Here is a 25,905-nt window from a genome sequence, read left to right on the forward strand (position 1 = left end):
TGTTTAAGGAAAACTATGTCATTTGAAATTACTTGTTAGTAATAAAGAGATAAACTTTCACTCGTACCAAATCTTAGATCACCGTTAACCTATTTCGTTAAATCTCATAAAAACAAACTTTTAAATATAAATAAATAATTTTAAAACATACATATACAACTAAATACTTATAATTACATTCAAATAACTTTATTTCCCACCATTCTATTTACCCACGCTAAAATAAAAAAAAAAAAAAAATATCAAAAATCAAACAAATATAAATATTAAAAAAAAAAAAAAAAAAAAAAACACATATGATCAAATAATGTCATTATTGCAATCCCTTTTTATCCTCTCATCCAAAGGGTTGGCTGGGAAAACAAAGTCCTTGAAAAACTATTAAACGAAATCTAAAATCTCATAAAAGGCAATCCCTTTTTATCCTCTCATCCAAAGGGTTGGCTGGGAAAACAAAGTCCTTGAAAAACTATTAAACGAAATCTAAAATCTCATAAAAGCGAAGAGAGGGTAAATCTCTGAGGAAGATGAAACTGAAGTCCACATTGCAATGGTCTAGAAAAAGTATGCGCAATTACTTTATTACGTATTTTTACGGAATTGTTAAAAATAATAAAAAATTATAAAACATTACTTAAATAAATACTCAAAACATGGATGGTCGTCTCCCAACCCAAATCTCCCCGTTGCCTTCGTCTTCTATATAACCCACCACGCTCCTGGATCAGAAACTTTCAGCGGAATCCGAATCCACTTTCAAGCCCAAATGTTTTCGACTTAGGTTTGAAGCACTGCTAACTTTCCGAAAACAGTCAAATTTCCTTTTGGCTAATACTCACAAGACCTCTCGGGACTCATTTTCTGAACCGAATCGGTAAAATCTTTGCAGCAGTTCAAGAGAAAAAAACAAGAAAAACTTCTTTCTTTGTTTTTTTTTTTTTTTTTGTTTGCAATTGGCTTCGGTGTAGCAGGCGTTTTGCCGTTTTTGACCGAAGATTCGGTGCCAATCCTCCGGTTCTGGATGCGTCGCGATAGTATATTTACTTCTTCAAGGGTTTCTAAGGTCGACAGCGAAATTATTATTTTGACCTTTTGAAAAGACTTCAACAAATTTTCCCTTGAAAATCTCGCCATCTCGGGTGTCAGAGATTGTGGTTGGCGGTTGCGTTTATACTTTTGCTTTTATGTGAATCGGCCGAGCTCTGCATAGACATTATTTAGGCCAGTTCTGTGCTGCAGCGTTTTGCTTGCTGAAAGAGTGGGAGACAGGAGAAAAAATCTTTAGGCTTATAGTTCTAAACGTGATTCGGCGTGCATTTGTACGGGTCCAGTGAGGGTTACAATCATTCTGACGGAAAATGGCGGATATTTAAGTTACAGGTACACTGCCCCTTATATTTAAATTGTCTATAGTTTTTTTTTTGAATTTTCATTTGCCTCCTGTGTTATGAAACGCATGCTAGCTAGTCAAGGCAATTTTTTTTAATCTCATTTTTCCGCGCTAAACTAAAGCAAATCGCTCCTGACTCTTGATTTTCTAAGATTTAAATTAGATCTGTATAACAATCTGTCAGTCTGTGATGGTTTACGTACCTTTCAGAGCCAAAATATATTTACCATAACTATATATGTAAAGTCTCCTCTGACGATTAAAAAGTGTATACCGCTAAAGTGTATCCAGGTAACGGGGCCTTACCAAAAAGTGAGTCGGGAAAACGGCCTCCACAAGCATAGCCAAAAAACTATAATGCCAAAAATACCCGCAGCCAGGACTGGAATTTCACCTTCACATTACCTGTCACATCAAATTTTTACGACGGTTAAAGTTTTGCACTACCCTTTATTTTACCGGTTAAACATTTTGAACGCATTCATTTTATATGAAGAACTCTTTACTGAATGAAAGCAGCTCCATTGGCCAAAATCCTACCGGGTGATCCACTAGTCAAAGAACCTAAAACTGCAACCATTCAAAGCTCATCTATTATATCTGGCAGGAGAAACTGTAAATGATTGACTGTAAGTAGAAATTTTTAGCTACTCCTCTCTAGATCTAACCTCCCTATGGAAAGCTTCTGAAATATTGTTTCATGTTGAAAGATATTGCAGACTTCTTTCTCAGGTCCACTGTCATCATTTATTTCATATTAATATATGTCCTCTAAAAATTGATTGTTCATACCAACAATCAGACGTCAAAATGATGGTTTTATTTGATTATATCTCTTTAAGTTTAAATACAAAGTTATTTTAAACTCAAAAGAGACGCATTGCACCTGTCTAATTTTCTTCTTGTAAGCTGCTATTATAGTGGGGCACTCTTCCATCACAATCACCAAGGACTTTGCACTTGGTACTCATAACATGCTGGTGTCTTTGTGGCAGAGCGATGACTTCATTGACAACTTGTGAATATTGTTGTGAATATTTAAAATCGTGAAATAGTTTGAAATGTGATGTTGTACTTTCTCTGTTTTGCCAGCAGGTACATTTGTAACAGTCAAAGCAGCCAAAGTACTATTCTTTTATTGGAGAAATGATGCATAAAGCTTATGATTGAGTGATTCAAATATGTATTTCCCTTATCGTCATGATGCCAATGCCAAAGAGGTCTGTAATTAAGCTTTAAATCCCTCATACAAAAATCCTCTATTTCTTATTTTTTATTCTTTGCCACAATGGAGAACGTTCCTTTCTCTTTGTAATCCTCTACACTTGAGGTTTTGCATTAACTCATTAAATTGAATATCAATTGTGGTTCTTATTATGAAAAATATGCCGCATTTAAAATTTTAGAGTGTCACTTGAATTAGGAGCATGTCCAATCATTCTTATTATTCTTAGTATTTAGAATTTATTTAGGGCATCCTCAATGGCAGGCTTCATACCATCTGTGAAAACTTATTTCACAAACAATAATGAAATGTTACTTGAGTTTAGGTGAATTCCCACCGGTTTTATTTTTCATAATTTTCTTCGGATAACTAAATAAAGTAACTACCCCTTTTTGATATTTATATGCTAGAAATTTGTACGAGATTTTTTTCTATTCCTAGACCAGTTCTAATACATACTGATTATTCCCTCAATTCCTTATCCCAGCACACCCTCTTTATGCAAGAAACATGCTCTCTTTGTGTAAGAAGCAGCTTTCACTATATACCCAAATTTGTATTTGGGCAACTCAGTTGTGAAGGTTATATAGCATAGATAAAACTGAAATAGGTAGAAAGCCAGTTCTAACATCCCAATGTTATATATATTGCGTTGTGCTTCCATTTGCCAGGTTTCTTTTTACATCTCTTGCTTTCTTGTTCATGATATGCGCACAAATGGGACAACAATGAACACTTGCATAAGATGACAGAAGGCGTGAAGGAGATTGTTGAATGGTGCACACTATAGTTTATAAGTTAGTAGTTATTAATGAAAGTATAGAGAGCCTAAAATTGGAATAGATCAGTCAATGGAGCAATTATTGGGGAGTAATCGTTGCAGTGATGTGTGAAGTGACCATCAAGAGATTGATTGCAGTTTGTCTCATTAACTGAGTTACAATTAGAATATGCAATATGACATACTGCTACTTGTCATCTATTAATTCTCACCATATTAGAATGTGGGCACATAGCAATAGCTTGTTGGCAATTAATAAGTGTGGATGTGTTTAAGCCCTGGTACATGTTCACTTGTCACCTATTATTTCTCACCATATTAGAATGTGGGCAGGTGGCAATAAATTGTTGGCAGTTGAGTGAGGATATGCATTTGAGCCCTGACTCCAGTAACTCAATCAAAGTTAACTTTACTTGTGTTGAATTGTCTCTGGCATTTGTTGATGTTACATTATGTGTGTTGAGTCTGTTTGCCTCGTAACATCTATTTTGCCTGCTAAGTACAAACATAGTCCCAGTGGCATTCCATTAGAATCTACTGTCTCTATGGACAAAGTCAGACCGGTTAGTTTTTCAAAGGGTGCAAATGCCATATCTGTTGATTTATTTCATGCTACTTCATCTAAGGGAGAATCCATAACACTATTTCTTCAATTCCCTTCTATTTCTAGAGAGGATCATCGCTGAATCTCTCTCCATGCTGCACTTTTTCTCATACAAGAGCTTGCAGCATCCTTCTCTTAGTGTTTGTTCCTCTTTTGGCATCGGAGAAATTCATTCCATTTCACTCAAACACCATGTTTCTCCACTTAGGGGGATATGGCATTTATGTGATGGACTGTAAATTTAAAGTGCATGATAGCTTTGGATTAAACTTTTGCACTTGTCCATTTTAGATAATCATGACTTCCAATCAAAGTCCCACAGCTTCATTTTCATGATAGTCTTCATCATCATGAAAAGTTAGTGGGATGTGCTTGGTTAGTTATACTTGGCAAATTGTGATTCTAACTTGTATAGGCAATGAAATGAGTTTCTGGCTGAGGGTCAGTCAAACTTTGATTTTAATCCCTTGCCATTCTATCACTGTAGCAACCACTAGTGAACTGTGCAGGCCAAAAAGAATTCCCCCCAACTATTTTGTTTTTCTCCTTTGAAGTTTTGCAACTAAATCCTAACATTGATCTCCGTAGAATTTTCTCTTGTTAATACTTTTTCTTGTTTATGAAGATGATGGCTTTAAATACTTTTTGCTTGTATATTGTCATGATGGCGTCTTTGACCTTTAAAGAATGCTTATGGCCATTGTCCTCCAATGTTTGAAGAATTAACGTCCTTTTATTTCTTGTGCTTAGTTGTCATTCTAGTTTCTCAACTTAGATTTCTTTGCCTCTACAGGCATTGTTGTTTGGAATTCATATTATCTGAATGTTCCACTTCTCGAGCTATCTGTTTGTTTGTATTAACAAACATGTAGAATTTATGTTTTTAAGTTGGTCTGTAATGAGGCACAGATTGCGTTGCCTTACATGTTTGATGGAAACTTATGCTTGCAGTCCATGCTTAACAGCTCATCAACGAACCTTCCAGATTCTACAAGCACAGGACGGCCTTTTGCAACATCATTTTCTGGTCAATCAGGGTCAACACCAGTTTTTCATCATTCTGGTGAGAATTCCAGGTTGAATATGTTTATGCAAATTTTCTTTTGGTATCATCATTATCATTGGCAGTGCAGTTAAATTTCTGATAATATTTTTAGATGTGCAAATGCAGGAATGCATAATTTGCATGGTAGCTACAACATGCCAAGCATGCCAACTGCACTGTCTTCCCGAAATTCGGGTCTGGGTGGTGTTCCATCAAGTGGGGTCCATCAACCCTCTGGAAACCTATCTAGTGGACGTTTTACATCGAACAACATTCCAGTTGCACTCTCCCAGGTATTCTCCATGCAGTACATCTTTCTACTCGCAATGGCAATTAACACTATATCTGTTGGCTAAAAAGTATTTTATTCAGCTTTTCAATATCTTGGCTATAAAATGGACTTTTTTAACAGGGGAAAGCTTTGGCTAATATTTGTTATGGTTGATCTGTAACGTGCAGTTATCCCATGGTGGCTTGCATGGGCACTCAGGATTGACAAATCGAGGAGGTCTTAATGTTGTAGGGACTCATACATATAGCAGTAGTATGAATGGAGTTGGCTCTGTTCCTGGGGGTTCTGCTTCTGGGACAGTTGGCAATAGAGGTGCTATTGCAGGATTGGGAGTATCTCCACTTGTAGGTAATGCTGCTCCTCGAATTTCAAGTTCTGTTGGCAATTTAGCTGGGGGTGGTGGTGCTGGTAGTAACCTTGGGAGAACTTTAAGTAGTGGTGGGGGATTAACTGCTCCTGGTTTAACATCTCGTGCAAATTTGCAACCAAATAATGGAACTGGAAATATCAATATTCAAGGGCCTGGCAGGCCAATGAGTGGTGTTCTTCAACATGGTATGCATTTTTCTCAGCCAGGATGTCTTTTAGTTCAATATGCATTGTTTAATTCTTATTCTTAGGTTCGAATAATTGTTTAATCTCTTGAAATTGAATGCGATGATATCATGTGGAAATCTTAAAGCACCAAATATTTAAACCGGTGACCTGAATGTCATGCTATAGGCAACTATATTGTTGATCCCCTCATTTTCGTTGAAATTAAATTGCAGAATGGAAAAAATGAGTGAGCAAACTTAACAGAACCAGAACCAACTATTGAACTTGTGAACAGTCCTCTAAAATATACATAAAACATGCAATATGCACACATGCATCAATGTAAATCAATACTGTTAGCCACCATAAATGTAAAGTTTTCACTTCATGGATCTGACGGACACACTTATTTTTTGACCCCATTACACACTTTGCCATTAGATGCATGCTTTTTGCATCCCTGTGGGCTAGTTCAAAGTGGGTTCTCATAGATTGTAGATGGTGACAAACCATGAGATTGATTGATTATATACTATTTGCTAGCTGTGTCATCTTGGTGATGTTGAGATTAAGGAGGACTTCTTCTTTTGTTGCTTGGGTATACTATGAAATTTGAGGAGGTTCCAATGTCTTTTTAGAGTTCCAAGAACTTGGCAGCTTTTGCAAGTACCTTTGCTAGACATCCCTTGCCTTATACATGCAAGTTGTAATGTCCCCAATGGGTTAATTGCCCATGGGAGGACGGAATAGCTTATCCAACTGTGTAGGCTATAGTCTTGATAAAGGGGGAAAACATAAATTATCCAACGGTTGGGGCAACATTGGGTCGGCTGGGGCAAAAAACACAAATTGGGGAAATCTATAAATAAAGGAGAGTTGGAGTCATATCATCATCAATTTGGATTTGATATCACTGTTTTCTTGATCTGAGGCTCTGAGGGTTTACTACCCCATATTCTTGATTAGCTTCGGTGGAGGTGATCCCACCTTATGTCAGCTTTGTCTAGTTTCAGTGGAGCTGATCCCACCCTACCTAGACACCCATTTTCCTTATTCTGGCACTTATGGCCTGATATGGTAAGCTTTTCTGTTTTATCTAGAAGTTTTGGATTGTTCTGGGCAAAGGAAGATTCGATGGGCTAACCTTGCAGCGAAATACATAGAGCTGTCTCTCATCTGGCTGTGGCTAGCAATATTGTTCTGTGAAGATTTTCTGAGATGTAATTCTGGTATGAGACAGATTAGCAATTATTCTGCGACAAAGTCTGGGTTTGATTACCTTTGGAGGGGCAAAGGAGGTTGTTTGGAGCTCATAGCCACAGGGCTGCAGGGGGAAAAACTGGTTTGTTTCACTTCCAGGTGATAAGTGAGTGCCGTACGAGCCATTTCACGTGAGGAGCGGTCCACATAATAGGCAATAGGGTGAACTCCAATCGCAAGAAGAATTTCTGTAATAACAGAAAAGGTTGGGAAACTGCTGCATTGATTTGGGCAACGAACGACTAAGAGATTGATTGAGGAAGCGAGCGACTGAGGGAGGAACTCGAGCTGGTTAACTGAGAGCTAGTCCAAGTGTAACTGGGACTTGCTCCGGTTAACTAGCAAAGGGAACATGTGACATTAGTGTGAACTGAAATTTGACTAGGCCTCCTGCATTAATCGATTTCTATTCTATAAAGAGAAGGATGAAGGTACAAGATCACATATCATTGTCAGTGGCAAATTGTTAGCTACAATAGCAGTGTGAATTGTAATAGATCCATTTGCTCAAAGAACAATCAATAAAATACCACAACAAAGAAAACAAGTTTTCCCTTTTGGGCTTCTTGGTTAAAACAAGCGTGTCAATTTTTTGTGCATGTGCTTTTATATCTGGTGTTATTTTTCTGCTGGTTATTGACTGTTAAGAAACTGTGTCTTGGTGAAAGTAAATTCGGTTTCAGTTTTTAGTTGCTTTGTTTTCAGTAATTCATCTAAGTATGCACAGAGTTTCAAAGAAAATTTAACATGGTATCATGGCAAAGTTCTGCATAAATACCAACACCAAAATTGTTCAGTCAGTGAAGAGTGCGAATCAGTCAGTAGGCTTTTGCTAGAGATTTGAAGAGCAGTATTTTGGATAAGCAGTGTGTCTTTTCAAGGACTAATGGCAGATCATTGTTTATAGGGAGCTTCAAATTTCTGCTCATGGAAGGAGTGGATTTCAGTGTTGTTGAAAGATAATGGGGTGCTAGAATTTGTGCAGAATCAAATAGTTCCACCTACAGATGCCCAACAATTGATCCAACATAACAAGAATGACGCCAAGGCCAGGAGAATCATTCTTGAGGGGATCAAAGACCATATTATCCCTCATCTCCATGGGAAGAAGACAACATATGAGATGTGGAAAGTCATCTAGGATTTGTATTAGGGATCCAATGATGCTAGGAAGCTTGCCTTGAAGGACAAGCTAAGAAATATCCAAATCCGCAAGGGAGAGCCCATCATTATGTACCTTTCCAAGTTCACCTAGGTTTGGGACGAGCTAGCTAGAGTGGGTGAGACTGTAGCAGACAAAGACTTTGTGAGTCTTGCGCTATGAGGACTTCATAGATGCAGTCATTGGCAGAGAGAACCTTCCCAATTGGGAAAGACTATGGTCAAATTGTGTCCAAGAAAAAATCCAGAGGGGGAAGAGAGCTAGAGTTTCAGCAAAGACGAAGGACGAGGAGAATAGAAGCAAAGTCAAGGGCAAGAAGAGCGAAGGAAAGGCTGAGTCTAGTTAGAAGGGCGAGAATAAGAAGAAAGATCTGAGCAAGATCAAATGCTTCCATTGCCACCAGTGTGGGCCACTAAGTGTCCTAAGCAGAAGGGGTCCAGTAAGGACCATGTGGTTGCATCGATTGAGGTAGATGCACTTTCTTTTTAGTTCGAGAATGACTTCTCATTGATAGCTTGCATGGCAAGCTCTGTAGGCAGCAATGTATGGTACATTGATTTTGGAGCATCCTTGCATATGATTGGGAATAAGGAATATATCAGCCAACTGAAGAAGGAGATGGAGTTTCACATTGAGGTAAGCGATGATCGCAAGTACTTGGCTAGGGGAGTAGGTATTATCAGTTTTGAGAAGGGAGTATGGTAGCTCTCTCCATCTCAGGGATGTCCTCTATGTTCCAAGCCTTAAGAATTGTTGAAATTCTGATGTTTAATGCTGAAACAATTACTGATATTAGTTAAGCAATTGTAGGTAGACATAAACCAAATGCACAAAAGAAGACAACCAAGAACAAAAATGAGACAGAGAATTTAAGTCCAATGACTAGGGAAAAACCCACATGGTGAAAACCCAACTAGATTCTTCTTCTGTTAGATATTGTTAAACAAAGATACAAATTTCAATGAGAGATCAAGAGAATGAGTAAGTTCACCCAAATTTGAACAACCTGTCGTAAGAAGATCACTGGTAGCAGTAGCAGATGCAAACACTGAATCAACCTTGGCTCATGGAGTTCTGCTCTTACTCTCCAAGTCTCTCTCGCACAATCTTCTTCAAGTCTCTCCAACTCTCTCTCTCTTTCTCAAGTTCGAAGCACTCAATGGGTGCTTGACCTCTAAATAAAAGACCTTGAGCATGAAACCCATGCTACAAAAATAACAATAATACATTTTCTTTTATTTTACAATATACAATAATCAAAAGTACATTTCATATTTATGAAGACCGAACCTAGTTACACATTTTTCAACAGAATCCACCTCTTCCTTGCATCAATTTGATCATGGTTATTGGTTGTTTCTTGATAGGCTCCATTGAACCTATAACTCTTTGGTTTTTAAAAATAACATCACTGCCCTCCTCCTTTGTCTACAATAATAATACCACTTGTGGCAACCATGTGAAATCTAGTCATTTCAATTCTTTTTTTTTTTCAACGAGTAGGTGCATACTTTTATTCCATCCCTTGAAATAGCAAATACATGATGGTAAACTCTCGTGTAGTTGCCCTTAAATGGATGATTGCAAAGGCTGCATAATCATTACTCTGAACCACCACTATTTTCTTCTTGTTTTGAGTGACATTCTTGACAAATTGCAACAAGGGTTTCTTCCTAAGTTACCAGTAGACGGATACAGATACGGATCCGGATCCGGATGCGGATACGGATACGAATATGGATATGGATACGGATCCGTTGGATTTTTGAAAAGCTAGGATCCAGATACGGCGAGGATACGACAAGTACAAAAATATATAATAATATTTTTTGAAATTTTAAAAAATACATTTGATGTTTAAAATCAAAACCATTCGTGAATCACAACACTAGAACTAAAATTATTAGACAATTTATGAATTTGAATATTGAAATGATGCATCTTGCCTCATACAAAGATGATAGTAGTAAAAACAAAATGAATGTTTCATCAATGATCACTTTATTAATATGATAATATAGAGTAGGTGTGTCTACAAATCATGAAATGGGTCTACATCATCATCATCTACATATTGCAACTCTACATCATGAATAGACGATCGTGTGCTAGGAATGTTAGAAGTTGTTGCAGAAGTAGGAAGTGGTTGTGTAGCATCCTCAAGTAGATTAAGGTGAGTCATGGCATTCAATGTCATGTTCAAGTCAGATATCTCAGGTTCCACATCCCACATCTTATTTGGACCCTTTTTATACTCTGAAGTAGAATGTGATAGAAGGCGAAGGTTGGAATGGACATACAAGATCCTCAGCCTTCGCTGCTCCCAATCTGTTTCTCTTTACCGAATGGATGAAGCCATATGTACTCCAGTTCCTCTCAGCTGATGAGGAACTGGCAACCTGTGATAACAACCTCGTGGCTAGGGTTGAGAGATAAGTTCTATCTCCACCATGGAAGCCCCACCAAGTAATAGGATCCATATGCCCCCGATCATCCATGGCTATTGGATCTGAAAAGATCCCAGTGGATTGTACAAATGCTCCAAATTCTTCACGTACATCCTTTGCAATTCCAACTTCCCTATAGATTTTCCTCAAAGCTGTCTTATATCCTTGTACCACTTCAGAATATCTGTTTGGTGCTGCTCTACTAGGTAAAGACAATATTTTGGAATGGTAATATTTGGGGTGTAGAGCATACGCCAAAAGGTGTAATGGCGTGGTCATTTTGTTCCACCTTTTTGTAACTATGTCTTTCACTTCATTGTAAAATACTTCAAAGGGGTCATGCTCACTTGCCTTGATAATTTCCCGTATTTTCTCCAACATACTATCTATGTTTTCATAGACTTCCCCCAAGCAAGGCAAATCTGTGTCAAATGCCCTAATCATGGTTAGAATTGGTTCTGTGAACTGCAAAAGGTATTGGACCTTGTCCCACCATGCATCATTAAGAATGATATACTTTATTCTTTGTCCTCTATTAGAAGTTGAAGTCCTCCATGATTCCCAAAGAGGGTCAATGACCATTGCCTGTAATGCTTGTCTGACCTCCAAAAGCCTCTTTATGACTAAAGTGTGGGAAGCAAATCGAGTTTCGACAACCTACATAAACATATTGAAAAGTAGAATCTTAAATCAGACATAAAATAAATTGAACATTAAAATTGAGAACTCATAATGAATAACATTGATTAAAATTGGAGTAGCTTTAGTAGCTCCAACTTTGCAAAACTCCGATATATGGCTTGGGACATTGAGTGATTGGTGATAAACATTTGGATCTCCTTTGATGTTACATATATTTCATTGATCCACTCAATTTCACCAATCTTGGCTAGCATAAGGTTCAATGAATGCACTGCACATGGAGTCCAAAATATGTGATTGTATTGACTCTCCACAATCAGGCCCGCTGCTCTACAAACCTTTGCATTGTCTGTGATAACTTGGACAACATTTTGTGACCCCACACTTTCTATTGCATCAATAAGAATTGTGGAGATGAACGTTGCATCTTTTTCCACTCCACTACAATCAATGGCCTTCAAAAACATTGCTCCTTGGGGACAAATTGCAATAACATTAATTAAAGGGTGATTTCTTTGGTCTCTCCATCCACCAGAAATGATGGACACCCCTGTTTCTGCCCATGTATCACGGATTGATTGTAATTGTCTATCCACAAATTCTGTTTCTGATGTTAACAAAGTGGTGCGTACCTTTTCATACCCGGGGCTCTTGTATCCTTTTGGTGCTTCATTAACTGCTTTAATCATTTGTTGCCAATAAGGAGAGCGCACCAAATTGAACGCTAGTCCATTCGCATAGATGCAACGAGCAACATGCTCATCTGCAACTTCTCTACCCTGGTTATTGAATGCTGCTTCAAGAGGTCTTAGAGTAGGCCTTTTATTACTTGTGAGAGCTGGTGTAGATGGCAATGAAGACTTGGTTGTAGAGGCTTGCACAGGGAGTTTTTCCTTGCTGAATTTCCTATCAGCTACATCTCGCAAAGATGCATAAAACTTAACTTTTGCAGGACTCAAACCTGTCACAGGTTGGCCATTTGGACCATTTGGACCATTGCATACTAAAACACCTGTGTTGGTTTGCCCGGTGAGATGGGCCTTCACCCTAGTTGATGAGCCATTTCGAATGCTATTGCATTCACTACATCTCCATTTGTACGAACCACCACCAGAGTTTTTGCCAAGAATTTCCACATACTGCCATAAAGGAGATCTTGGATCTTTATTGACATTTATTCCTTCACTAGATTCATGCTGTAATGGTTCCATGTTTATCACACCTGCGTTGATAACCAAATAAAATTAATAAAATTGTCATTCTCAAAACAAAATTCTAAATTGTTATTCCTAATATATTATTTTTATAATATTAAATATATATGCATGTGTAGGGCAAAATAAAATTACAAAAAAAATATAAAATTCTAAATTATTATTTTATAATAAATAATTTAAAATTTAAATAAATAACTAATTTTATATATACATAATTTAAAAACTAATAAATTAATAAAAAAACAACACACATATTGAATAATTGATATAATTATTGAAATAAAATTATAAACATAAAATTATTAAAATATTTTTTTAATTTTTATTTTCAACTTACAAGTTAAGGCTTTTAATAAAAATTTATAACTTACAGGTTATATTAATATAACCTATGGCCCACAGGCCTGGACTTTTAATTTTTATTTATAATTTTTTTTTTTTAATTTTTAGCCATATTGATATAATCTGCAACGTATAAAAAAAATATTATAATGTTTACAAGTTATGTTAATATAACTTACGGCCCACGGGCCAGGGTCGACGACTTTTAATTTTGTTTATAAAAAAATTATTTTAATTCTTAACCATATGATAACGTTTAACGCATAAAAAATATTATAATTTTTAAGTTTTTAACCATACAAATCTTACCGCCTGTTACCGCCTGCAACTCTGCGGGCCGACCCACGATGCCTGTTGCTTTTCCTGACCCACGATGTGCGCGAAGAACCGGAGACAGATGACGCGCGCGGAGCCTGCTCCTCTGCCCGACCCACGACGCGAGAACTAGAGGATGGCTCGCCTGCTCCTCTGCTCGACCCACGCCACGAGAACTGGAGGATGGCTCGCATGGTCCTCTGCCCGGCCCACGACGCAAGAATTGGAGGATGGATCGATTCTGTTCGACCCACGACGCTGCACAGCTCGACCCACGACGTCGCACAAATGCCTACTCTCACACGCCGCACAGATCCCTGCTCTCCCACGACGCTGCCAACGAGACTTGCCCATGCCCTTTTATAGAATTCCTTGCAGCTAAACTAGGAGTGAAACTAGAAGTTAAACGATAATAAAATTTCAATTAACTGAGTTGGATCAACTGTTCACTGAAGATCCAAACCCACTTGAACTGCGACATACATTTTGTTAACTGATCGTACGGATCCCACCGTATCCGTATCCGTACCAGTTTCGGATTCAAGGATCCGAGGTTTCACCGCTTGCCCCCCGCGGATCCGGTAACGTAGGTTTCTTCACATTAATGGCATTGGAAATTGAATTTTGAGTGGACCTAGGCATTGTATTTGGAGTTACTCTTATTTCAGATTGATGATATGCAGAAGAGTCGTCCATTTGAAATATTGGGTGATTTCATCCATTAATTTTTAGAAAATTTATTTTTCAAAGGAAATAACAAATGCCCCTAGTAGTGAAACAAAGAAGGGCCAAAAATTGTGTTGATGTTTGTAGCCTGGATAGATACTCCTTCAGAAGCCTAAGTGTCTAGGCATGCAGAAATGGCCCAAGATTTGTTGAAAAAAATGGTACCAAGGTAGTATTTCCTAGGCATTTATCCTTTTGGCCCAGGAAGATACATTAATAACCTTTTTGTCATGTGAGATTATGAGTTATATTAATGTCACGGGATAAAGTCACTTGTATTGGTATATGTGCTAGGTATCTTTTTTAATAAAGTCACTTTATGTTTTGAATATGACTTCAGGGAGAAAAAGTAAAAATTTCCTTTTAATATTAAAATGATTTTATGAAAGAAAAAGTGCACATGGTACAAAACATTAAAAGTGACTAGGAGTTTGGGACCACATGTGAGAATGGGTCAAGAGAGGAAAATGATCTCCACCCTTGATCTAATGAGTTGAGATTTAATCTCAACCATTAGACCTCTAGGGTTAGGTTTCTTTTCATTTAGAGAAGACAAAAGGGAAAAGGCAAAGGATTTTTATCTTTGTTCTCATGTGTGCTATTGAGGAGAGCGAAGGAGGAGCTTGAGTAAGCAAGGACTTTGAGAGGAGGACGAATTTGGTTAAGGGAGAAAAATATACAACAAGGAACAAGAGAGTAGCTACAAGAGCTTGGAGGTCGAGTTTAAGTACAGAGGAGAACTCGAATTTGCATATAGGTCGAGGGCTATTTCAAGTTTGGTCGAGTTGTATCTCTGCTAAAGTCAGCGTACAAGCAACTTGAATCTCCCCATGTTCTGTCTACACGTAGTCCTATACACAGTGAACGAGATTTTTGGTTCTATTGCAGAGGGTGAACCAACTTGTATTTAAGGGAGGAGATACTTGGAATCTAGCTTGTATTTCAAGGAGGAGACTTGGAATATCTGTGTGAATATTCTGCTGTATAAACTTGAGTTTTTAGAGGCAGAATGTGTGTCTTTTGGTTTGAAATTTATGTGTAAAATTATTAGTCATTGAGCGCGAACTTCTTGTGTAGGAGGAGCTGTCATATGTGTGCAATTTCTGGTTCAAAAGAGCTGAACTTGGGACAAAGTTATTAGTTCAGATATTGAGCTGAAAGGGTCTTCAAAGACACTCTTTAGGGAAGAGATAAGTATAAGAACTGTGGTTGTATTAATGACTGTAAAATACTTCTAGAGAAGCAAATAAATCCTCCTTTCATTGGTTTTTCCCTTATGGGTTTTTCTAGGGTCATTAGACCAAAATCCTTGTGTAAAAATTGCATTTGCTTGCATTTAATTCGTATATCAGCCGTGAAATGATCTAAAGAGTAGAGTAGTCTTATGTATCAAGTTGAATGCAAAACTAACAATTATATCATTCATATGTCATGTTGGGGTTTAGGCATTAAACCTATGCAAAAACTTGAAACTGGGAAGGGCTACAACATAACAAAATTTTTGAACATGGTATCAAAGCATGGGAAGCTCCAAATCTGAGAAAGGAAGCTTCAAATTTGAGGAAAACCTTTAGCTGATAAGAACCAACAAGCTACATGCTGCTACAAGTTAGTAAACAATGAACCGAAACTACTGTCAGATACCCAGAGATTGGTTATTTGAGGAGGAGGCATATTTTGGGTTTACAGATTGAGATTTTTGTGTTGGTTGTGATGGTCATGGTGACTAGTATAAGGGTGGAGGATAGATTGGCAAGGGAAGAAAACTTTGGCCCTTGGAAGGAGAGGATGATGCTTTTGTTTGAGGAGTTGGAGGTATTGGACATTGTGGAGAATGTCGTGCAACTTTCTACAAATCCTGCTTAGTTGAGTGAGTTCAACAATAAGAATTTAAAAGTAAAGAGAATCATTCTTGATGCCATTAGAGACCACCTATTCCCTCATGTGACCAAGAAGAAGTTTGTCCACAATATGTGGGAGTCGTTAGTCACATTACACCAGAGTTCCAATGAGAACAAGAAGATGGAGTTAAGGTAGGAGCTAAGAAACACCAAGATGACCAAGACTGACAATGTGACCTCATACCTAACCAAGATCACACAGGTGAGAGCTGAGTTGGCTGCAGTGGGAGAGGCTATCCCTGATGACCAGTTGGTTAGGATTGCACTAGATGGTTTCACCCAACAGTGGGATGGATTCATACATGGCATTGTTGCAAGACAAAATTTTCTAGACTTGAGGAGGATGTGGGATGATTTCATCCAGGAGGAGACTAGAAGTGCCAAGAGTGGCAGCCAGAGTGGTGAGGTAGATGAGGAGGAGAATGTCATCGTTGCAGGTAAGGGCAAGAAGAAGAAGGGGTCGACGAGTGGGGCCAAGTAGCAGAAGGGAGAAGAGGAGTCTGAGAAGGAGTCGGTTGTGATCGTATGGAGTGAAAACTTGTTTAAGGCCGCACGAATCTGTACAGTGGTACGAACAATGTAGGGTCACACATTATTTACTTTATTTTTTTGTTGTTTGTCGCTTGTAAAGAATTAAAAAAAAGGGAAAAAGTGGGTGGTCAACACCCTTTTTGGCTTGCTAGATTCATGGACCAACAATGCTGACAACATTTGGGTTATCAAAAGGCCGACAACAACACTAGGGCCACACAACAACCAAGCGCTAGGGATTGGTTGCAAGGGATGAGCAAATGGTTGGTTGAGATGATAAGTGATGTGAAGGCGACATCGTGGTGGTAGGAGAGGTAAAGATGTGGTGGATGATGGGTGTAAGGTTTCACAAGCGAGTGGGTCATGACTGGCAGCCTGGGGTGAGTAGTCGAGTGGTAGAGGTCGAATGGAAGCATAGAGACACACTAGTTGTATGATGGCATGGACTTTGTTTTCTTAAGTAAGTTGATGCTATATCTGCTTTATTCTATGTTCTTCACTAGCTATTGTAGCGGAAATGCACTTTATGTCCTGCTATTGTTAGTGACATGGTCATCATGGAGGCAATGTTAGTCAAACACTAGCATTGAGGTGCAACAATAATATTTGTGATGATGCAAAATTTGTGGTTTATTTCATTGAACAAGTATATGAAATGATTAAATTGGTATACTGTCTTCTTGGAGGACCCATTATGTGAGGCCAACGATGAGTTGGGGTGATTTTAAGGTTATGCAAGTGAGCAATATATGCAAATCCTCATTTGCAAGCTGCAGTGGTGATAGTGCAACAACAATACAAGCATATCTCTTGGATGGTGTGTTGTGTTCTTGCATTAAAAAATGAAATGGAGATCATCTACAAAATGGATAGGGTTTCCTATTTAATTAAAGATGGACTAAAAATCCAGATGTTTGTATGCAACCATTATCAATAACATGCTATTTACTAGAAGTTTGCTATGGTTTGCTTAAGTTAGGTGATGATAACAACAATGTAAAATGAAAAAGGTTAAAATAGGAGGGTTTATCCGATTAAGGAAAACTTGTACAATGTAAAAGAGAAGAAAAGTAATGTAGAATAAAGTTGGCTAGGTTTAGTCCAAGTCACTCGAAGAGAGCCCTGTACATTGTATAAGAGAAGAAAAGTAACACATAATAAAGTAGACTAGTCTTAGATTGAGTCACTAGAAGAGTTCATAGTGCCATTGATTGTACCAAAGTACCTAATGGTGAATTGAATGATGTTGGGAAAGTGTTCTAGGCTATAAGAGGAGGTAGCCAATGTTATCGGAACAGGAGTGGTCATTGAATTGGTAGACCCCCCAGACTGAGAATCAGTCAAACCGGACTGGAACAGGTAAAAAAACTGGATCAAAAAAACGGTCAACCAAAAACACACAATATTCAAATTTTAAAGAAAAACATATATATTCATGACATCCATATGAATCCAAACCATCTACACACAAATAAGAAAAATTTCTCATTTATATAGCATGTAAGGGTGCACATAACCAAAGTAACACTGAATACAATCCATTTCTAAACGGAAAATACATCAACAAATAGCCCTAGGTGGCCTCTAGCATCCAAAAAATATCAATGCTACAACAAATACCTACATATCATCAAAATCTTTGTCTATATTGGGATCTTTGTCATCAATATCACCCTCTAAGCGTTAAAATAAGATAGAAAATGCTTAGCATGTCAATTCAAGATTTTGTTTGAGTGATGGGTACATTTCTAGTAGAAACATGATAGCGGAGTTCAACAATCAATGCCACTAACTTCAAGGTACATAGAGGGATTGGTACTATTGATTAAATGCTAGTTCCACACCCTCGTACGTTATAAAATCCAGTGCAAACATTCCAATCCCCCCAACCTGAAATCCTAAACAGTTGTTAAGGCTGCTGGATTTTGAGTGGGTTCTAAAATTCTGCTTTCTCCATATGATCGGAACCACTCTCAAACATCCTAGCTCCTTAGTCAATTCATGGTAACGTTAAAAATTTAAGTAAAACAACGTGCTTTTAGAATTTAACATCACCATGAATTGCATAGCAATAGTAGGTCCATAGGCTTGAATATTAGGCATTATTAGGGCAATATGGTCAAATACTAGGCTTACCCAATGACAAGTCATTACTTAAAAAATTCTCGTTTAAAGTGTTCTTGATAGAATTGTACAATCTGGTTCAATGAAAAAAGGCCGGTTCGGTACTGAACCAGCCAAAAACGGTCTGGTTCACTGGTCCAAACCGGTTTTTCCTTCCAACTGATTGGACTGGTCAGTTTTGACCAGTTCGGTCCAGTTCTGTTGAGAAGGGGTTGTAAGGAACCATTCACAAAAGTTATCCTACAATCTGAGGCCTAGAATGGCAGATATGAATATCAGAACACAATATATCTGTATGTGGGCACATTGAACAAGTTGAGCATTCCTATGCATATGATTTCTTAAGCTTTGCATTCTAAATGATATGATATCGGAGAAACAAGGAATCAACATCCTTCCCCCTGATAGAAAAGTCATGATCGTATTGATGATTGCAGTGAAGAATATTTATGCTACATGAGAGAAGGCATTCACAATTTGGAGTCAACTTGCCGTATTTTCATGTGGGCAATATGAGTTTGGCACAATTTAGGCTTTCTAAAATAGGTTTTCATTCACAATTTGGAGTCAACTTGCCGTATTTTCATGTGGGCAACCTAAGTTTGGCACAATCTAGGCTTTCTAAAATAGGTTTGTATATAGGGATCTGATAGATTGTTGGGCACTTCATGGTAGACATGCCACAGCTCTACAAACATTTGCTTTATTGATACTTCTCAGATGTGAACAGTTCTTTCTCCCCATAAAGGAAATGGAGTACTTAATGTTTTATTCATTACTTGAAGAGAAGCCACATGGGAGAATGCAGAAGCTGGATTGACATTCAGAATCCTTACAAGTTCCTTATCAAAAGATTGAGGTCCAGGAAATGTGTGACAGATGATTCTTTTTCCCCAGTAATAACTTAGGTGGGCCCACCAGAAGGAGCCTCATGCCCAGCTGACTCAACCATGAAGCCTGACCATGATGGACCCAAGGAGAATTGAACCCGTGCCTCATGACAGAGGGTCAAAGACTTGGCGGGGGGGGGGGGGTGGGGGCTTCAACCATTTGGGCTACCCATCAGGGCTGTGTGACAGATGATCCTAAATGCATGAATGAAGAAAACTGATTTTTTTGTTAAGCTGCCTATAATTACAAGCACCGCAGATGAGCTTTGAGTACTTGGTGAGTATTTTGAACCAGAATCTAAATATGCAAGAGACATTGGCACATTGACGATGGAACTTTGACTCAGCTTACAATAATCAATTTTATCATGTCGAATGTTACACTGCTGCACCCATACACATCCAAGGAGAATTGAACCCATGCCTCAAGACAGAGGGTCAAAGACATGGCAGCGGGGGCTTCAACCATTTGGGCTACCCATCAGGGCTGTCTGACAGATGATCCTAAATGCATGGATGAAGAAAACTGATTTTTCTGTGACCTGCCTATAATTACAAGCACTGCAGATGAGCTTGGAGTACTTGGTGAGTATTTTGAACCAGAATCTAAATATGCAAGAGACACTGGCACATTGATGATGGAACTTTGACTCAGCTTACAATAATCAATTTTATCATGTCGAATGTTACACTGCTGTACCCATACAAACCCAAATTTCAAAAATGCCATCCCTGAACCTTGCAGGCTTGCACTTAAACTCAGCCCTTCACCAGCACCCCTGAAATCTTTCAACCTTGGTTCTGGCTTGGGTTAAATTTTCGTGAGTTTGTATGAGTATAGTTTCCTTTGATATACACAGCTTGTCTCTAGCTGTAACATGTCCACATTGGAATTGAACTTGCTTTCTGTCTAAAATGGCAACTTCTTGTAGCTGGTCCATCCTTGAGATGATTCTCTGTGAATGTACATGTAGTGAAACAATTGTATGTTCGGTTAGGTGATCATAAGCTAAATGAACAAACACGTAAAACTTTTCCCCTTTTCTTATATGAATCACCAGTTATCAAGGTTTTAATATTAGGTTTTTTATTCTGGTGTTGTATATAACAGGAGTCATACTAGTGATTTCTGAATGAAATCTGGTGGAACTTGTCTTTGTTTGATGAAATTGGATATATCAGATCCATAAATTGCATAATATGGGTGCAGTGGGGGTTTGCGAAACTGCTTAATCCATATGTGAATGATCAGAATCTGTAATTTCAGGCAATTAGATGGTGAATTTCAGCAAAGATTGGATTGCTGGATTCCAGTGAGCAAATCAGAAGAGGGGTGAATCGTTGCCCTGTTATTGTATTCTGTATTTTGTTCGCTGAAGTTGACTGTTTAACTAGGTGTAGTGAGGGAAGTGGTAGTATTAGACTTAAAAGTGGAATATACAGGGAAATCCTTCGTCCACTCAAAACAGAGTGACCTATTTAGTTTCTACGAGTCCAACAGGCCTCCTAGAAGAGGAATTTGTGTCTTGGGATTAAAGACATGGCTTAATTGAATGAGTTCCAATAGCAGTTGTTAAAATTTCAACCATACTTGATCATTGATGAATGCAGGTCCTAGATACCTAAGGAGCTTGAATTGTGTCCTTAAATTCAGTTTAGCCCCTAATTTAAAAAAAATATTCAGGGAAAAGAACTTCTAGCGGAGATGAATGTTGTAAGCATTCTGCAGTTGTCATTTCAGTTGAAAAGTCGAATGTCTCAAACATTCTGCAGCTGTGATTGGGGTTAAATGCTTTGAACATTATGTTATGTTGCTTAGTCCTTTTGCTGACCATAACTCTGACAGTATTTATCTCCAGGCCTTTTCCAAGATGGACTGATATTTTGATAATTCAATTAAAGGGAGTCACTAATCCATACCTTTTAGAGTAAATGTAAACAATGGTGGCCTTAGTCAAGCCAAAATCTAGATATTTGTCTATGTGAGGTTCCTCACCCTTTCCATTTCTGCACTAGAGAATTTTTCCCTTGTATGTTTAGGGAATATCAAATCCCTCTTAAAGATACTAAAGGTTGATATGATTTGCATAATGATGGGTGGCTGAAAATATAATGTAAGAGTTTGGTGATGACTAGTTTATAACTTTATTCTAAACATTCTATGACTGAGAGATCCTCTTGACCTGTACATATGTGCAGCATCACCACAGATGATCTCTTTGCTAGGAAATACCTATTCATCTTCTGGGGGAACAATGGTTCACGGGCAGGCACAAATGGTAAATGGCCAGCTCTCTAGTGATGGGGGTTCAAATGATAGTGCTCCATTTGACATGAACGACTTCCCCCAGTTGACTGCTCGTCAAAATTCCAGTGGAGGGCCTCAGGGACAACTAGGTATGCTTGGTTGAAATTTCAAATTTTTGTGCATGTTCCTTTAAAAGGCTCATTTGGTGAAATTCTATACAACACAGGAAAAAATTGACTTGGTTTTAAGGTATAGTTGTTTCCCGTTGATGATCAAGTGACCAAAGTATTTGTGTTATGATACTCTGCAGCCTCCCTAAGAAAGCAAGGTGTTGGTGTTAATTCTGTTGTTCAACAAAGCCAAGAGTTCAGTATCCAGAATGAAGATTTCCCAGCATTACCTGGGTTTAAAGGTATGCTTCGGCAGCTTTCTATTTTTCATTTGAGTGCATTCTTATGGCCATTCTGTAATGTGCTTATAATTATTTGGTTTTCTTGTAGCTTGTGTCCAGCTTACAAAATCTTTGGATTTATGTCCGTTGTTTCTTTTATTTTATTTTTTTGGTGTTTTAAAACCTGTAATAAGTTAATGTCTTTTTGTTTTTTTGTTAATTTAAATTTCACCTTCTTATAGTTTAGCAATATCTACAGTTGAATAAAATGAGTCATTTCTAGTATATGGTTTTTAATTGAGTGCATGGACGTCAAAAATCAATAACCTCTGTTACCTGAAAACTGTGGGCGTAGCTTTTTTTTTCAAAGGAAAACATTGTGGCAATACCCAAGGGATGCTTCCCCACATTCATGGATTGCTCTAGTAAACCTGTTAGTAGGCTAGTGTGCCTTGCCTGGGGGGAATTTGAACCAGGGACTGCTGGCATGGAACCAGCCAAATTCTCAACAACATTGGCGATAGCCAGTTGAGCTAGCTGCTTGGGCTGAGTTTTCTCAAAATCGACAGTAGCATCTATTTACTAATTTTTATTTATTACTTCAGACAAACTAGCTTGCCATGAGAATCCCTGAATAGTAGAATGAAAAGAGCGGTTTACCAATTAAGAACTATAAATTATAATCCTTTCATATTGAAATTGTCACATTCTTATATATGTTCTTGATTTGCAATTGGTCAAATTTGGTGGGTATTGGAAACAATATGTTTGTAATGTCACACATAATGTAAAGCATGCTAATGATGCCTATCAGTAATTTAGTTTTCAATATTGAGTATTAAGGGTGATATCCCATAATGAAACTGTTAATTGTGTTTTGCATTCCAGGAATTTACTGAACTTTTTCAGCTAATTTTACATTTTCCTGCGAACCACTTTCTGGTCCTCAAATTGATTGCAGGAGGAAATGCTGAATTTACAATGGATTTACATCAGAAAGAACAACAACATGAAAATGCCATAGCAATGATGCAGCCATCTCATTTTCCTGTAAGTATGAGACTGTTGAAAATTCACTTTGCTTTGCACTGATTTATACGAGTTTAGTGATTTTCTTGAATGCACTCTGTAAATGGTGGATATGTAGACTATCTTTTATGCAATGATAAAGATGCATAGTTTCAATAGAAATCTATGGCATGGTTCTTAAGACATTCTCTTTTTCTAGATGTCAAGATCTGCTGGATTCGCATTGGGCAGTTCATACACTTCTCATCGTCAGCAACAACAGCAGCAGCAACAAGGTCCGTCTGGTCTATCAACCAGTAATGCAGTAGCCACTTTTTCATCTGGCAACACTGCTGATCTTCTCCATTTACATGGTTCTGATCTATTCCCATCTTCTCATGGTGTTTCTGCTTCATACCACTCTCAGGTAGTGTTTTTGGAAAGATTCTGGGAAAAATATTTTGTCATGCTATTTTTTTGGACTACAGATTTAGTAAATACTGCTACTTCAACATTAAGTAGCATTTTGTATGATAAGATTCAAGCGTTTATGGACTACCTAACATTGAAAGTTCTCAGGCTGTTCCTGGTTTGCGGTCTGCTGGGCTTAATAATACAGCAAGTAGCTTGGGTTCATATGATCAGCTCATTCAGCAGTATCAACATCATCAAAATCAGTCACAATTTCGGTTACAGCAGATGGTAGGTGTTGGTCAGTCCGCCAGAGATCAAGGTATTAAGTCTATGCAAGGGATTCAGGCGCCTATTGACAAGTTTGGATTACTAGGTTTGCTTGGCGTTATCAAGATGAGTGACCCTGATCTAACAACATTAGCTCTGGGGATAGATCTGACAACTTTAGGGTTAAATTTAAATTCAAGAGAAAACCTATACAAGACATTTGGTTCTCCCTGGTCTGATGCACCTGCAAAAGGTGATCCTGAATACACGTTACCACAATGTTATGTTCAACCTGCTGCCCCTAGATTACAGGTGAGTTGAACTTAATCATAAAGAGATACAAGTTCCTATGCTATCTTTTCCTTTTTGAGAATTTTCAATTTAATACTGTGCAATTTAATGGATGCAGCAAGGCTATTTTTCAAAATTTCAAGAAGAGACACTTTTTTATATATTTTACAGGTGCTCCAGCATTCTCTTCTTTGATGTTTTTAATATTTTAGATGTGATCACAATATAATAGTTTAAGCTGCAATGTCACGTAGCGTTCAAAAGACTTGTGTAGAAGATATAGTTTGGAACATTTTCATTTTCTCATTTACATAAGATTATTGATTAGACTTTGTAATCTTTGCAGTATGCCTAATGATGAGGCTCAACTATATGCTGCAAATGAATTGTAAGTTTCTTTTTATTCACTTTTTTGAGACACTTGAATATTGCATTGAAGGGCATAAGTTAAAATACCATGTAGCTTGAGACGTCCTAGTGTTTGGTATATATTAAAGGTACTTGTTTAAATGCAGGTATAATAGAGGCTGGTTTTATCATAGAGAACATCGGTTGTGGTTTATACGAGATGTAGAGCCACTTGTCAAGACAAATACATACGAGCGAGGTTCTTATCTTTATTTTGATCCAGTTACGTGGGAGAAGGATCGGAAGGTTGTTAAAACATCTCCACTATCAGGCTTGTGGTCAACAATGCCTACACTGCCTTATTTTGATTAGTTGAAGTTGATAGCACCTTTTGATTTTAAGTTTTATTCCAATATTTAAGTCTGTTTGAAAATCTGATCACATTGCAGGACAACTTTTTGGTATACTACGAAAAGTTGGAGAATAGGCCTCATTTGCCTCAGCATTAGCAAAACCTGCGGCATTGTCCAAGACTGGAGATTCTCAAATTTTTACATTGTAATGTTCAATGTCCTGCCGAAGTAATATTTTGTTTTTCATTCATTTTTTTGTACAATGGAGAAAGATTAATGCTTTATTTTCTTGAGATAGAGCATGATAAACTAGTTGCCAGTTAAAGTTTCCCCCACCTCCCTCCCCTTTTCTCTCTCCCTCTCTCGTGTAAGATGCTGATAAATCTTAGCATCAGTTGCAATTTGCAAAATAGCGAGGAGTATATGGTGCTTTCTGAAGGATATTTCAGCAGTTAATGAATTCTTCTCAGTCTGTGTTTATCATGTATGGTTGAATACTGCAGGTCTATATCTAAGGCTTACCATATTTTCACTTCAAATCGTATTTGACTAAGCAGAGTTACTTTCTTCCTTGGATATAGAAAATTTCAGTCCAAGGCAGCCGAATTCTTTTGAAAATATAACTCAAATAATGATATTTCCTGATTCCTTTAATCAGGTGTCAACTACGAAAGTTGTAGTTTGACATCACCGTGACATGTCTTCCGAAAAGTAGTAGTTGGTTAAAATATGGGATTCTGCTCGAAGATTTATTCTTGCTTGGGTTTCTGGTGGGCAGAACAAGCATCATATCAAAATTAGCCCATCAGCTTTTGTTGCAAATTAAGCCTGTTTTGAGTAAATCAAAATGTACCAGGGCGTTCTTACTATGAATACGAGTGCAAGGTAATTCGTTTGGGAGAGCTTCATCAATGGTAACTGTTCAATATTTGATGACTGTTCAATATTCCTCCAATTGTAACATTTTTATTCACGATTATTTCAATACTTTCTAATTGCTGATACTTACTTGAGGGATAATTGTATCGTAACGTGTGCTTAATATCAGCGAGAGTCTATGGTGTCAATGTAGTTCGAGTGTCAGGGCTTTTGCAACTCCTGATACAGTAATATATCTATTCATTGATTATCTTACTTCTGATGTCTATTTGCAC

At 37.7% G+C, this 25,905-nt stretch overlaps 1 protein-coding gene and 1 non-coding gene across 5 annotated transcripts; one reads left to right on the forward strand and one right to left on the reverse strand.

Moving 5' to 3' along the window:
- Positions 1–668: 668 nt before the first annotated feature.
- Positions 669–25,665, forward strand: LOC149192359 (putative NOT transcription complex subunit VIP2). Of its 4 annotated transcripts, none has more exons than XR_016254348.1 (15): positions 669–1,380; positions 2,486–2,610; positions 4,952–5,063; positions 5,172–5,338; positions 5,505–5,892; positions 21,631–21,828; positions 21,990–22,091; positions 23,032–23,120; positions 23,299–23,505; positions 23,658–24,071; positions 24,169–24,221; positions 24,397–24,438; positions 24,566–24,729; positions 24,848–24,956; positions 25,255–25,665. XR_016254348.1 is itself a non-coding variant. In XM_089404565.1 (15 exons), exons 2-14 carry the CDS (start codon positions 2,572–2,574, stop codon positions 24,905–24,907), a joined length of 2,010 nt encoding a protein of 669 aa, XP_089260691.1. In that variant the 5' UTR covers positions 670–1,380; positions 2,486–2,571; the 3' UTR covers positions 24,908–24,956; positions 25,255–25,665. The 4 variants fall into 4 exon arrangements, 3 of the variants coding, with proteins under 3 accessions (XP_089260689.1, XP_089260691.1, XP_089260690.1); XM_089404565.1 differs by having other exon boundaries at positions 670–1,380; positions 24,566–24,704; XM_089404563.1 differs by lacking the exon at positions 25,255–25,665 and having other exon boundaries at positions 24,848–25,238.
- On the reverse strand, positions 4,980–5,063 carry LOC149192360 (small nucleolar RNA snoR35). The gene has a single exon (XR_016255265.1). It is a non-coding gene; the product is annotated as a small nucleolar RNA snoR35 (small nucleolar RNA).
- Positions 25,666–25,905: the final 240 nt, after the last annotated feature.

The sequence above is a fragment of the Pinus tabuliformis genome, chromosome 2_2 (genome assembly GCF_031772625.1).
Source record: "Pinus tabuliformis cultivar Carrire ecotype Pingquan chromosome 2_2, CPIR1, whole genome shotgun sequence".
Lineage (NCBI taxonomy): Eukaryota > Viridiplantae > Streptophyta > Pinopsida > Pinales > Pinaceae > Pinus > Pinus tabuliformis.

Excerpts from the sequence above, each read along its gene's own strand:
- LOC149192359 (XM_089404563.1), top strand. The coding sequence starts at position 2,572 with ATGTATTTCCCTTATCGTCATGATGCCAATGCCAAAGAG. Across the intron at positions 5,893-21,630 it reads GAGTGGTGTTCTTCAACATG|CATCACCACAGATGATCTCT; the intron begins GTATGCATTTTT and ends ACATATGTGCAG. Across the intron at positions 24,439-24,565 it reads CTATATGCTGCAAATGAATT|GTATAATAGAGGCTGGTTTT; the intron begins GTAAGTTTCTTT and ends GTTTAAATGCAG.